At 37.7% G+C, this 15,210-nt stretch overlaps 1 protein-coding gene across 1 annotated transcript in view; it reads right to left on the minus strand.

Annotated features, from left to right (window-relative positions):
• The window catches only part of LOC139946776 (uncharacterized), a 66,590-nt gene that overhangs the window by 21,252 nt on the left and 30,128 nt on the right, over window positions 1-15,210 (minus strand). The window contains exon 3 of the mRNA XM_071944472.1: window positions 5,837-6,009. Within this exon, the coding sequence (XP_071800573.1) occupies window positions 5,837-6,009 (173 nt within the window). The remainder of the gene's footprint in view (window positions 1-5,836; window positions 6,010-15,210) is intronic.

The following is a 15,210-nucleotide window of genomic DNA, read 5'->3' on the forward strand; positions in this document are numbered from 1 at the left end:
TTTAATGGACTGACCTACAATAATAAACTTTTCAAGCTAAGTTAATAAAAAATAATGCTGATTTTTCTTGGGGAAAAAAAAAAAAAAAAATAGAAAATCAGACTCAAAAAGGAAGAATATCATGTCTATTTTAGGGGGCTTTTTTTTGTATTGTAAAACTCTTCGATGTTATGGTTACACCTTGTTTGATGCACCTTAACATGAAAAAGATTAGTTGTATGATCTGATTATGTGTGGAACAAAAACTCTAGGATTTAACTTGTATGTTCCAAGAATATTCTCCAGACACCTTTCATTCTGATCAGAAGAAAACCATTACTCGATGAAATGAGGCAAATCTAACGATGAAATTGTTGCTGGCAGTTTTCATGGCACAATCAAATAAATTGTTTTAATGACTTCGGGCAGAGTGCATGAGTGTTTTATTAGTTAGTCTTACTTCCTTTGCAATGTAAGGTGTCTTCAGTCTGCCAGACCAGTCTTTAAGTTTAATGTTTCGATCGCAAACATTGTCATACCCTGCTGATCACAGACTGCCAGCAAAATTGAGGCGCGACTGTCAATGAAACCTACCCCCCCCCCTGTCTCTCGGAAAAGATACTCCCAAAATCGTATTCTTCAATTTGTAAAATCAATAAGAAACACTCACAACTTATGCTCATTCCCTCAATTTATGTGTGTTTTCCCACTTTATTTGATCAAAACTTCACAGGTTGATTCTATGATGGAGGGGTACCTGCAGTTTTCATGTTTGTCTAGTATGTTTATTAAAAGGCAGTGGACACTAGTGGTAATTTCTGAAAATAATTATTGGCATAAAACCTTTCTTGATTACAAGTAATGTGGAGAGGTTGATAGTATAAAACATTGTGAGAAACGGCTCCCTCTGAAGTGCATATGTTGAGATACACCAACTTTGAAGGCTAGTCTTTGACAATTACCAATAGTGTCCACTGCCTTTAAAGGGAAGGCATCTGTTTGGTCATCACTTTTTTAAAATTAACGGCAATACAAACGTTTGGTTAGAAGCCCAAAGTTTTCGATAGTATAGATAGAAAGCATTTTGAGTAACGTTTCACTTCAAAGTAATAAGTGGTTATGAAAAATATATACTATTAGTTTTTATGCCCCAAGATTTGTATCTGAAAACCATTACTGTCAGTAATGATTCTCAGATTGTGTATTCTAATTCCTGATTTTTCTTCCTGCATGAATATATTCCCTCAGGACTAAAAATGGGACCGCCTTTTGATATCAAATTTTCACGTTAGTTTTATTGTAAACAACTACATAAAACAAACAAACAAACAAACAAACAAACAAACAAACGCCTCCAAAAACTTCAGGTATACTTAGCTTTAAAACTTCATATAGTAACTTCCAACAGTTACTGTTCTATCATGCCTTGAATTTGTACAGGTTTGAACATGTACAATTAAAAACAAACAAATTCTGCCCCTTTGAATCGTTAAGAAACCTGGCCTGATGTGAGGACAATCAAAACGATATTTGACATGTCCTTCCTGTACTCGAATCTTTTTAGGAAACCCGAGTTTGTCCTATTCATTTGTTTTATTTTCGTTTTTTTCAATTCAGGCAGAGGATTTTTTTTAATGTGAGTGAATAGCTCTTGAATACTCCATAACAAAATACTGCATTAGACATGAATGCACAAAGAGGTTTGGCATTTCCAAAGTGTTAGAGGATTTGCCACAATTGTAAAACCAGACATGTGAACAGTGTGGCATTCATCTTCCCTTGATTGTCAGTATAAATCTTTCAGGAAATTTTGAAGGCAAAAAGACAGCATTCTATTATTATTATTATAATGACATGCAGAAACCATGAGACACTCTGACAAACAGCATTATTTATTGAGGTGTAAGTTTTTCCATTAATCCTTCTGTTGTTATGAATGAATGAGGTAGTTTGTATGGCTGTATCCCCTCCCCCTTCTCTCACTGTCAAGCTGAATTCCTCTGCTTATCATTTATTCACGGTTAAAGGCACTGGACACTACGGTAATTAATAAAAAAAATTGTTAGCACAAAAACTTTCTTGGTAATGAGCATTTGAGAGCTGTGTTGAAAGTATAAAACATTGTGTGCTGCCTCCCTCTGAAGTTACATAGTTTTTGAGAAAGAGGGAGTTTCTCACTCAAATATTTTTAAAAGGACTTAAGGCCTGAAGCCTTTTTTAGGCATCTCAAGAAAGCACACAAATGTGTGTGTTTTTTCTTTCATTATTTTAAACTTCAATGACCAATTGAGTCAAAATGTTCACAGATTTTTTATTTTATGCATTACATGTATGGTGGGATACACCAAGTGCGACAACTGGTCTTTGACAACCAAAGGTGTCCAGTGCCTTTAAAGACAAATGAGAGACCATTTTGAGTCAGCAACGCTTTGGGATAATTTTTGATGGTCACCTGAGCAACCTACTGACCCAATTTAACAACAAGACAGCATGGGGTTGAACTCAGCTGGGAATGACTGTGATTACCGCTGAGGAGAAATTTCCGTTTGAGTCTTTACAGGGTAAGCTGTTTGACACGACTAAAATAAAATCGCCCACTACACTCTGAAAGAAAGCCTGTCACAGTTTTTTTATAGAAATTTTAGGAAAACTTCTATGCACAAAATGATTTTTGTTATTGTACTACATGCTTTATGATGAAGTGTTCAGTATTGCTGAGCAAAGCTCCAACTGAGCAAAGCTCCAACAAGGAAGACATAAGCGCCAAGCATGGCAACAGCCACCCCCCCCCCCCCCTCCAACTCTCTTTCTCTCTCTCTGTGAATTGCACACACATCAGTTTGCAACATACACATAAAACCATGAGATCCCCCGTGTTACAATGCATTTTGTAGTAGATAATAATATACAAACATGTAAGAAGTGCAGTTTCACATAAATCTACTCGTGAAAACTGGAGTTAACACGTTCTTGGGTACTTCAATGAATGCTGCACACTCTACACACACACACACACATGTTCTCTTTAATGTCTACTATCAGACAGTAGCTTTTATTTCTAGCAATTGAACCAAGTGTTGGGTCATCTGCACTTTCGTTCTCCCCATTTTTATCATTTTGTTTCCCATTCTGATGGAGAGAGTACTTTGACCTGCCAAGATCAACTGTCAATTAAAGGCGAATGATTCCGTGCACACCAGATCAACTGAGAATGACCAACTCACACTTGATTCAGGACATTGGATGTGTTGTTTGATCTTCAGGTTTGTAACTATTGATTAGTGTGACAATATTGTTGGCTTTAGGTTTTTTTTTTCTTCTTCTTGCATTTGGAAAGTGTAATACTTATAAATTGTAGTGATGTTTGGGGATTGGGGGGGGGGGGGGGTAAATTTTAAGAAAATGTTCAATGCTGGTGTCTGTAGCAGGGTTGGAGGTGGGCGAAATTTGGGGTTGAGGTCATTAATAATATGACATTTTTTTATATATTGCTTTAAAGGTAAAGTTTACTTTTGGTTTTGGGACCGCTCGGTTGCTTTTATCTTAATACAAATGTAGATGTATACGATAAAACTAACTTGTGAACATTTTTATTTTAAAAAGTGGAAGCGATTTTTATATATCGCCGAAAATCTGGAGCGGTCATGTTCACGCAAAAGGAACAAACCGTACTTCAAATACACAATCTGAGAAACATTAGTGACAGTAACGCTTCTCAGATTAAAATTTTGGGCCAAACAACTTGTACCTTTTTACACAAACTACATTCTTTTGAAGTTATCTCAAAATGTTGTATACTATCGAAAGCTGTTGTAAGTTTTTATTGCCATAAATTTTAATCGTGATTACCGATAGTTAGCTTCAGGATTGGTATTTATAGGACACTTGTTGAATCTGACAATAACCAGTTATCAAGTTGGTAATACGTACCATTCTGGAAATAGTGGGAAGATTGTGCTTGGTTCCATTCACACACCTATTAATAACTAAACTTGTTAATAAATACAATATGGCTATGGTATAGGCCATACTTTTCAGTGTATCTATTCGATTAATCTTTCGTAAAAATATTTACAGGTTTGACATTGTGATGTGCCTCTTGAAAACAACAGTTTCCCTCTACAAATAAGTTTCTCATCATTTCCTTTAATTAAAATAAAAGTGAATAAAGGACCCCCCCCCAAAAAAAAAAAAAAAAACCCAACCCCAAACAAACCCCCAAAAGCCTGAACACCAAAAACAACAAAAACAATAACATAAAATTTGAAAAAACTAATGATATAAATAGTAAACAAAATTAACACATTATTTGAACACAAATACCTGATGGGGAAATTCCTACTATAATCCAGGATGTCGTTAATATATTATCTCCACAGGGTGATCCAAAGACAAGGATAATCAGCATTGACGTAAGCAATTTGTGTTTTGTGTCATTTTGTCCGAGAATATTCCAGTAGTACACATGTAGTATCCCGAAGACAGGATACTGATTACAAATTAGGGGCGTTCTTTATCAGGTAGACTGTCCACGAGTACACACGACAACAATGTTTTGCATTTGTGGTACATTTTACACTAGTGCAGCCATAAATTATACCTGTTTGAATAGTTACAGGCAAATATAAGTAACTAATTTAGTACGATCATGAAATGCTTATTCTATGAGAGTAAGAGTTTCAAATAACACCTATTTTGGGCCTAAAATCATATAGTTTTTCATCTAACTTGTATTGGGTTTTGTATTTGCTGTTAATAATCCATTTTTTCATAATAATGGTTGTAGATTTTGCAGTTCGCTCTTTGGCCGCGATGGAATATATCCTAACAGACTCAATTCATATAAAATAAAATAAATTTGTTTATTTCTTACAAAACCTGTTGAACAAAAATCTGTATTGCCCTCTCTAAAAAATAACCAGATAACTTATCAAACGGTTACAATTACTTTTTCACTTCTGACTGGAAGCTAGTTAGAAAATAATGTCCCAAATGCCACCCCCATTTTCAATTACAAAAGAAAACTCTGTGGCATTTCCTGGTTTCTCATGTCACATTTCAGATTTCAGAAATGTGGTTTTGAAAAGAGTAAACTATTTCACAACTCGTTTGTAATGATCAAACCACCGTTATCGTGTTGGTATTACCAATTTCGTTATTGCTGTTGACACCTAAATTAGAAATGCTGACCAACACTCAGAAATATGATTCTTGTTTATCCAGGAAGTTCCTGTACCTCATACAGATATTCAGGGTATTTTATTCTCAGAAAAGTGAGTTCCTAAGTGAGATGAAACTGAACATATGTCAATATCTGACTGGATTTGGAGATTATAGTACTCAAGAATGCATGCAATGACCCTTTCAACCACTTGAAATCCCTCTTGGAGATATGCTCTCCCTTACAATGTAGAAAAGACAGTGGGGGGGAGGTATAGAAGACTTACTGCAAATCGCGATGAACTGCAAACATTTGCATGACCAAATGATTTGATATTCAAAAAAATATATTCATAGAAAATATGATTTATTTATCACCTTCTCTTGGAAATCCGTACTGAGTTAAATATCTCCCACCCATCGAAATGCTTTGCTCTGTTTCATGACTTGACAGTACATGTTGATTTTGGCCCTAAGAAAATTCCGCAGCTGATATGCCGGGCGGCTAATCCACTGACACCTGCATCTTGTTTTGACCAAACTCTGTGCATTACAGCTAATAGACATATTTAAAATCTAAAAAAATTGTGCAGATCATGTCGATTCACCGAGTAGCCTATATGCCAAAGATTAGGTAGTGAAAAAAGCTTAAACTTTTTCCGGAAAGCCCCTTTTTTTGGGGGGGGGGATAAAATACCTTTCTGGGAGAACTTTTTCATGCGGAGGTAGCTTGTGGTGAGTCTTATGATAGAGCCCTTGTCCAGGCGACTGATCACTTCCTCTGGGTACGGGAGGAGCTTTGACAGGGCCGAGATCTCCACTGCCTCCTTGTCCCGCCTCATCTTGGCTGCATGGCGAGACCGCTCCGCCCTAAAGGATAATAAAACAGAAAAAAACAACTCATTTTATAAATTGTCCTGCAATTCAAGAAATCACAAAGATCATATGGACCCCAGGCTTTGAAATAACCCACTGCCCCCACAGCAATTGCCGTGGTGCCCTGTGCATTTGCTGTGGTGCCCTTTTGCAAAGTTCCAATACAAATTTTCATTTTTCTCATAGAAGTGCCCCTTACCAGAGCAAAATTGCTGAGCCCCTTCAAGAGCGAAATTCAAGGCCCGTGATCCCAGCCACTTGCACCAATATCAAGCGCGGCTTTTGTCTGCCACGATCTCTATTTTAGGTGTTCAAACTGCACATTAAAACTTAAACCAGGCATCACCTAAAATGTGCACAACACTGTACACAGGGACATTGACTCCCCAAAATGGCACAACAACAATTGTTGTGTTGATGACGTCAGGTAAATTGGGTCAATAGTTCAGTTGTTGGGTCTTTCTTTCCAGTTATTGAAAATGAAACAAAAACAGATGTTTCCCCCCCCCAAAAAAAAAAAAAATAAATAAAAATTGTGTTAACTCGAGGTCAACTTGCAAAAGTGGAGCATGATTGCATATTATTATGTGGCTCACTCTGGACGGTAAATGGAAAACCAAGCGCAAACCAAAACCCAACTTGAAATATAGACAGGTAATGGCAAAATATTTCAGGTGTTCCGAACAATTTGACCAGAAACAAGTTTCATGAAGCAGTAAAGTTTGATGTCACTGTTTGGCAATCACAGCCATTATATTCTACCAGCAAAGTGCTATTCACACAACAGCAATTTAACTGGGGTCCCTTGGCTAATATTAGCAAGAGATTTTGCAAGAGAACTTGGACAAAGAAACAGTTGTAGTCCTTTCATACGAGGTACATTTTGTGAAATTTTACAACCATGCAACTATTTAGCAAGGGATCCTTGCTAAATTGCTCTCGTGTGAAAAAGACAGCACAGTGTTCACAAAGGGTACTCAAAATACGTCTGACAGGTAATGACATAATATTTACACTGGACAGGTGTTAATCAATTATCCAAACTGACAATATTATTTAATTCAACCTTCCTGTTCCTTATTTTTTTAGGTGGCACACCCAGGCTGGACAAATTTACTCAGCCATGAGCCAATAGATAAAGAAATGTTGTGTCGTTGTTTACTGATGTTATTTTGAGAATGTTTTCAATGAAGCGTCCAGTCTCACAGTATCAACAGGGCACTTTTAAAGTAGATTTGCATAGATGCCAGACCCTGGTACATAAATAGGCTTTCAGCACCTGACCATTTTATTGTGCATCAATCTGGTATTGCAGCTGCGTGTAGGCCTCGCTAAATGTGTAGAGGATTTAACAGTTGGATTGGACAACATGATTGGAGTTGGGTAAACATTGTTTTGAATGGCAAAGCAAATGCATGATTCAGCAATGTTTCAATCCACTTTTTCAAGAGGTTTGATTTGATGATTTTTGGGTACTGCTTCATCCCCCATGATGGGGAAATAGCCCTTTTCACACTGTATCTCATATCCCCTTAGAATACAGCCTTAGGAGGCCCCACCCCACCAAAAAGTTATCTTTAACCAATATTCATAAATACCCCAGACAGTTTCTCTACTCCTACTGGTGGAGAGCGCATCACGTGGGGGTGTTTAAACCTTTGTTAATGACCAGCTGGAGCTGTATATAACAAGCTGGCTTCTGCGTGTCGGGCGCGCAAGATTATCACGCGGAACGCAATTCATAGCTATAGTAACAGCGCATAATCTAAGCGCGCTTGAGTCTAAGCAAGCGCGTACACACAGCCCACGCGCATCGCACAGACTCTTCACAAAGTTTTAGTGAAAAATATATCAAACCTCGAATTTTCAACTGTTAAAGTGTCTATAACTGTATTTTTTTACGTTTTTTAACAAAAGGGCATTTTATGAATGGGAATAAAGAGTAGTGACCATTTGCCAGTGTAGATCAGGGGTAAAGAGAGCCATTTAACCCTGGGGTTGCTCCTGGGGAAGTAGAGTAGTGTGGAAAGGGCTTATGTTATCACATGTGTACATGGTGGTCCATATCTTAAAGACTCAAGGGGTGTTTTTATTTGAAGAGAGACAACCTGAAGGGCCTTGGGACTCCCCATATCAAATTGAGTAGAGGATAAAAGTTGGAGTCGGTAGACACTTTCCCCTGTAAAAAGCTGTGGGACTTCCAAGTATTTTTAAAGAATTCTTTAAATTTTTAGTATTTTGCGCTGTATGTTATGTTTATTTTATTGGGTGTACCCTGGGTATAGAATGATAACATCTGATGTGCTGCCATTCATGAATGGTGTGGGGTGGGTGGGGGTAAAATGCAGCTATCCACACAAATGTCTTGAGTGTTGTGTTTAGACTGGCAATAGTAGAATTACTGTCTACAAAATTGTCTGCACATCTAAATGTAAAGTCTACACATGCATGTGATGAGAAGGTCATTTAAACACGCGGCTGTCTGACTCGGAATGAATTGTAACCAGGGATTAACTGGACAGTGGGTACAATACATTCATTGTCAGCCCTTGTCATGACTAATGTTACATAATGATGTCTGCATCATACACAGGTGTCGCTGGGCTGAATGTCCAATAAGGAGCTATAGTCTTCCAATGAAGGGACAGATAAAAAGAGTCTGATGGCATGGGGTCTTTAGCTGTTCAAATTGTCAACGAATGGTGGGTGGCACGAGGGGGCTGAGAAGATCTCTGATATTTTGTAGGCCCTCAAAATAGTCTATTTTAGACACATTTGAGAGCCAAAGAAGGGGCCAGTGAAAAAACGGTGCCCAATTGTGAACTAGAGGTTGTTGACTTCCATGCCAACTTTATGTATTTTGGATGTCACAGGCACTGAAAAGTGGTGCTATTTGACAAGAAGTGTCTTAGAGAAATTTTATCAAGATGGATGACTGGTCGTATGGAAATGTATACAGGGGTTTCAGTTTGGGGGGGGGGGGGGGTAGAGGCCATTCACTTACTTGACTGTCTGTATACTTTATTTTACTTTATTCACCTTGCCTTTATAATAAGAACATAATTACTAAATGAAATGTTACAATGTTTTTTTGTTGACCGAAAAAGCATTGCTTGAAAATAAAATAGGGCCTATTATAACATCTTGCTCAGTAAAGAGTTAATAAACACCACATGGTGCAATAGACTGATCCATTAAGCTCCGCCCAATTGAGTATTGACCAATCACAATCCATTGCGCAACCAAAAGTCTGACAAATAAAGTCTGACATGCGTGCGTGTATGCTTGGCGCTCGCGGCAGAGTTGTGCAGAACAGCATTGGAGAGGCTCACGTGTTCTTGCTCACACATGCGCCGTGGGCGAAGCCTAATGGATCTATCTATTAATTCCTAGTCTGGCTGTGTTCTGATTCAAATCTCTTTGTAGTTTAATATCAAATAAGCACAAACATGTATGACTGTGGATCTCTGCTACTACAAGTTTACCTGAAAAAGGGGTGGTCAAACATTGGGACAATCTTTTTTCAAGAACATGCTTTTAAGTGGCTCAATAATATAAGGTCTTAGAAAAAAAGGAAGAAAAATGTTATTACGTAGAAGAGCTGACCTACATGTAGACATGGTGCAGGCCATTTTAGTCTTTTCAGGCTATTAAGGGGAAAAGGGAAAAAGGGGGAAAAGGGAAAAAGGGGGAAAAGGGGGGGGGAGAATCGTAAATCAGACTGAAGACATAAGATTATCATGTTTGTCTCAAGCAGAGGGCCAGGGAGACGAATGGGACAATTCCATCCCCTCACACACAATCTTTTGAAAACGTGCGCTTTTGGTATTACGGCTTCAAACAAACAGACAGACAGTCGAGCATAAGCCAGAGTGGACGCCTTAGTCGTTGTGGTGCTAAGGCCTGAGTATTAGAGTCCATGTGGGGTGTCGTGGCCGAGCGGTTAAGAGCTCTGAATTCAAGCTCTGCTGATTCTGTTCAGCAGAGTGTGAGTTCGAATCCCGATCGTGACACTTGTGTCCCTGAGCAAGACACTTAACTATTACTGCTTCTCTCAACCCAGGGGTAAATGGGTACCTCTGAGGGCAAAGATGGTTCTTGTGATTGATTTAGCCGAGTAGCGCATTGGTTGCACGAGGCTGTATACTCCCCAGGGAGCTGAGATGGTTTAAGGAGTGAATTAAGGCCCAGTGACCAGGGGTAATATCTTGAAGCGCTTTGAGACACCCGTTCTGGAGTGAAAAAGCGCTATATAAAAACTCAATATTATTATGTGCAGACATAAAATAATTATGTCCTCACTGGTAATCAAAAGATGTTCATGTGCATAATCCAGGGGTGAGAATCACTAAAATACTAAATGTCTGAAACCATGCTCTAATTTAAGGAGGTACATTAAAATGGTGACATTTCCATCTTTTGATAACCCTTGGAATTATTTCAGCTTCTGGAAACAGGAAACACTATTCTCGCCACAATAACCAAAACAGCTGACGGAGCAGAATTTCTTTATAAATATAAGTGGAGAAGAAACCGTCAACCTTTCTTTTTTACCAGGAAGGCATAACAAAGTCTAAATTCAGATAAAAGTCTGACATCTCTCATCCATGACAATCTTAGTGGAATGACTTTTCCTTTTCAACTCCAACTAGTCCAGTTAAATACAAGAAAACTAAGTTCAACGGTAAATCTGCGACTGGCTGGGTATATTAAAAAGGGAAAAAAACACACCTCTAGTTCATGGAAGGAAAGTTGCCACAAAAGATCGTCTGGCTACGGTAACAATCATCTGAAAAGGGATTACAGGACTCTAGGAATTAAGGAATGTACTTTACACCGTAGTACAGCTGCATATATGTATGTAGCCTGTGGCAAAAAAACTCTCAACACGCAATCAAAGTCTGGGCTGGAGCACCATTTACCTGGCCCGGTCATTGACTTTAAAAATTTCCATTCATGTATAATGTATATTTCAAACGACTTCTTGTACCAGAAACACAAACCAATATGAAGAATTGATACTGTATTTAGAAAGATTAAATGACAAAATGATTGTCTTTCCCTTCTCTTTTCCTTTGATATTGTCTAAATACAAAAAAAGTGAAAAAGACACTGGATGTGGAATTTGAGCGTGGGGAAAAATTTGATTGTGGATTGGCGAACCACACAGGCAATATCATTGCTTGTTTTCAGAGAAAATGTTGACATCATACCCTTATACTTATTTATTCTGTTTGAAAGGCATTTTGTGAATGATTCATAATTTTGCAAAACAAGTGTATGTATCCTTGATATTTTAAAATATGATGCCAGAGTGTGTAATAGACACAGTATCAACACGACATGTAACATAGATACCTTACATTTGCATTATCAATGTTACATCTGACATTTTCCTTCAATACTCAATTCTCCCGCTCTACAGGACAAATTGTAGCAATATAAAAGGCAAATGGATGACTAGAAAAAGACGCTTGTTTTTTCCCAGAGATTGTATCGAAAACAGAACATGTTTTTAGACTGCTCTTACAAGAACTGGCGTCTCCACAAAATGTACATTTCATTAAAACCATTTCGTCATTTACCATCCCCCCATTTTCATTTTGGTCTACAGTTGAAATCCAAAGAGTAGCCAGTCTGATTTCTGTCACTTTTCATTGATTCCATAAAACTCAGAATCTGGTGATTATAAAATGGACCGCATGCACTTTGACGTCAGGCAGCAGGGTGCTACAATGAGCTGAAAATGGTTGTTGCTCATTGGCCAATCCTGTGTGCTACGCATACAAACATGATATTGTGTATTTCCATTGATTAATCACTGTTTTCTCAAAGATATGATGGGGGACTACGTCAATGTATTTAATATTAATGGTTTATTTATTCATCAATATTTATAAAAGACACTGGCAGTAAAAAAAAACCTGAATTGTGGTCTTAAATTACACTCTATTAAAGCTTTCAGATTTATAGTCTGTGCGAGTCTCGTGCGAATTGACAACCAGAATTGATCAACTCAAATAAAGACTACATTTTCCAATGAAACCAAATCTTCTTTTTAAATTATAATCTGGGGTTGAAAAAAGAAAGATTGACTACACAATATTTTCAACAAAGTCATAATTCGTAGCCTCAAGTATGTGTACTGCTTTTATTAGAAGATTAAAAACCATCTACCATAAAGATGATTTTCATTCAAGAACACTAATTCATTTACTGTTGGTTTCCGTCAACAAAAGGATTTCGGTATTCCCAAATGAGGCCATTCAAAACCAAATTGATTGTGGCATTGTGACGATACCTGCGACTGATGAGAGGTAATGAATGTCATTGTGTCGCAATATGGATTACAGCGTTTTGAGAATATTTTTGGGATGACAAAGTGTGAGCTCTGACTGAACGTGATAACTGCCTCACCTCAGCGATTTGCACGGAACTATGATGCTTAGCAGAAACAGGTTACTGTTACTGGAGTGTGTGTTTTGGTGACCCTGACCAAAAACAAGTTTCTGATGTGAAATTCACCAGCTGAAACAATTTCTAAGAGCTAGGCAAACATGGTTCAGTACCATAAACAGTTTATGACATAGTATTAATTCTTTGAAATGAACTCTCTCAAACTATACACCCTTATTCTTTATTTGAATTTCATGTAAATGGAACTTTCGCGTAATGATTATAACATTATTAATTTTTGTTTTTACCCATACACCGATGTGTGTTAGCACTGTATACTCAGTACTTTCCCGAGTCCTGTGAAAAAATATCACAGGCATGTTACTCGGGTGGGATTCGAACCTACGACCCTTGCAATTCTAGGGCAGTGTCTTACCAACTAGACTAACGAGGTTGCCCGGTAACTAGAGGCAGATCGAAACCTATGTTTTGGCAGCGGGTACCACAATGATTATAATTAATATTCTTTATCCCCGATGCAAATTTAACCTCTCTTATGATTATAACATTGTTGGAATTCCATACATTTTTCACTAACACTTGTTTGTAATATCCACGATTTTTAATAAATCATTTAGTTAACTGAAAAAAACCTCAGTTCTAGTTTGGTTCAAACATGGGTAGGTAAACTTTGATACACACCAGAATTGACAGATATCTTACCAGGCTCAAACTCATCACTTGAATGTCTTTTTATAAACAAAGATATTGAATTGAGAATTAGAAGACCAATGGACTTTGAGTTTACTGGCCCGATTTTAAAATAACTGACCTCTGGCCCGCGGCCCAGTGTTCATTTCAAGCTTAATGAATACTAATGTTTCTGGCCGGGTTCACCAAAACAACCCCCTGACTACATGACATCTAATGTTACTGGTGGCCTATTAATTATTGTGCTAAGCAACTCAATTTTATGCTTCACAGAAAATAGTCCAAGGTCCTTGCTGGCAATTTTACATCAATAATCAAAGGCAATAATGGCTCGGAGTCACCACAGAAAACGAAATGATTCATAGAAAATGCAATAAAGCCTCACAAATCCCTAATATGCTAAACTCACTTTAATAATAACCCTAACCTAATTCCATTTTTAAATTATCATCAATACATTAATTATCAATATTTTCTCCAATGCATTGTGCGTTGCGGATTGATTTGTGCAGATGTTTATTGTTGTCCTTTGTGGAGGGTTAATTTAATTATGTTTGATTTAAGAGCAGGGTCATTGTTTGATTTTTGTCAACGTTATAATTATTTACCTATAAAGGAAAATCGTAAAAGCTAAATAGACCGGAAGGAATAGCCCATTCGTTGCTATGGAAGTGGCCATTTTGTAGGGCAGGCTGTATGTGCGTCTTAACATACATCAATGAAGCACGCAGCGTTCTCGTTTGATTTCTGTGACATACATATGCGCACGTACACGCAAACATGTTGTAGGGCAGGTATTTGAGTGGTGACGTCATATTCAATACGGTATACAATTTACTTGTGAAAGTTCAAGTTGAATAGTGTGTTGAGAAACAGGAGAAAAAATGTACACAGTGACTGCCAACTGTCAGGAAGGTGGAATCCATCCACACTCCATTTCTCTAGCCGCAGCATTCACGAATGGACACCACAGAAATGTGTAATCACCAATTTCAATTATAACCATCTGTCTCATTGTAACTTCATGAATCTGGCTCAAACACTGCCAAGTCCCATTCCCTTCACAAGAAGTCGCTTTTCTATTGCCCGCAAAGAGATATCTTTACACCACTTCCTCGAGTAAATACTTTGAAAAAGACTTATCCCATTCAGGAGTCAAAGATGTGAATAAATAATTTTTATTAACATTGGCTAATGACCTCAAAGCAAAGCGCCAACAGGATTTCTCACATGAGAAAAGGAAGCAATTCAAAATTCCAAACAGAATTTTGTCTCAAGCACACCACAAAATCATTCCCAAAAATATTTGGCCGAGTGACTGTTCAGTTGTAACTTAATGAGAAAGAAGCAATGGAAAGGTTTTCCAGTCTAATCCCTACTCAATAGAACCTAAGTAGATATCACTGAGAGACAATGTCATAAATATAGCTATAGGCCTATATAGGATACTTCCTTTTGGACGGAAGCACTTCCTAGAAAATGTCAATCTACACAGTTGACATAATGCCAAAGTGGAAGTAAAGGACTGCATGCGGGGTCACAACATACTATGCGGTTTATATAATGCCACCGCAACCCACTGCAACATTGAACACTATGTTTTTACAAGGGCTTTCATTCAATTCGGAAGTTTAACAGGAAGTTTTGTTTTTTTTCAAGGCAGAGATACTCGATAGTAAGATAAAACACCTAATTGTTCATATTATGATTTACTTTTAAAGATATTTATGCCATGTTGAATGTAATTTACTGGGGTTGTTTTAAAATTCTGGAGGATAGTTTTGTTTTCCCGCACATTCTTTAACTGTAGACAAATCTAGAAATTCTGCATCCCACATAATATACTCGTCATCTGCAGGCTTGGAATTTTCATCTGTGAGAGGGCAGGACCATTCTCATCTTATATAGGGCACTTCCATTGAACAATCTTTACATCTATGTGATACTTTCGAAGGGGCACCAAGGCCAAGACCAGGGCAACAGAGCTAGGCCATGGCCTCTGTAATTCCCGACATGACCTACTTTTTTTATGGGATGCAGAAACTGTGCCAGATCTTTCCGTACATCTCACTTTACAAGGGCACTAAT

The sequence above is a fragment of the Asterias amurensis genome, chromosome 1, assembly GCF_032118995.1.
Source record: "Asterias amurensis chromosome 1, ASM3211899v1".
Taxonomy (NCBI): Eukaryota; Metazoa; Echinodermata; class Asteroidea; order Forcipulatida; family Asteriidae; genus Asterias; species Asterias amurensis.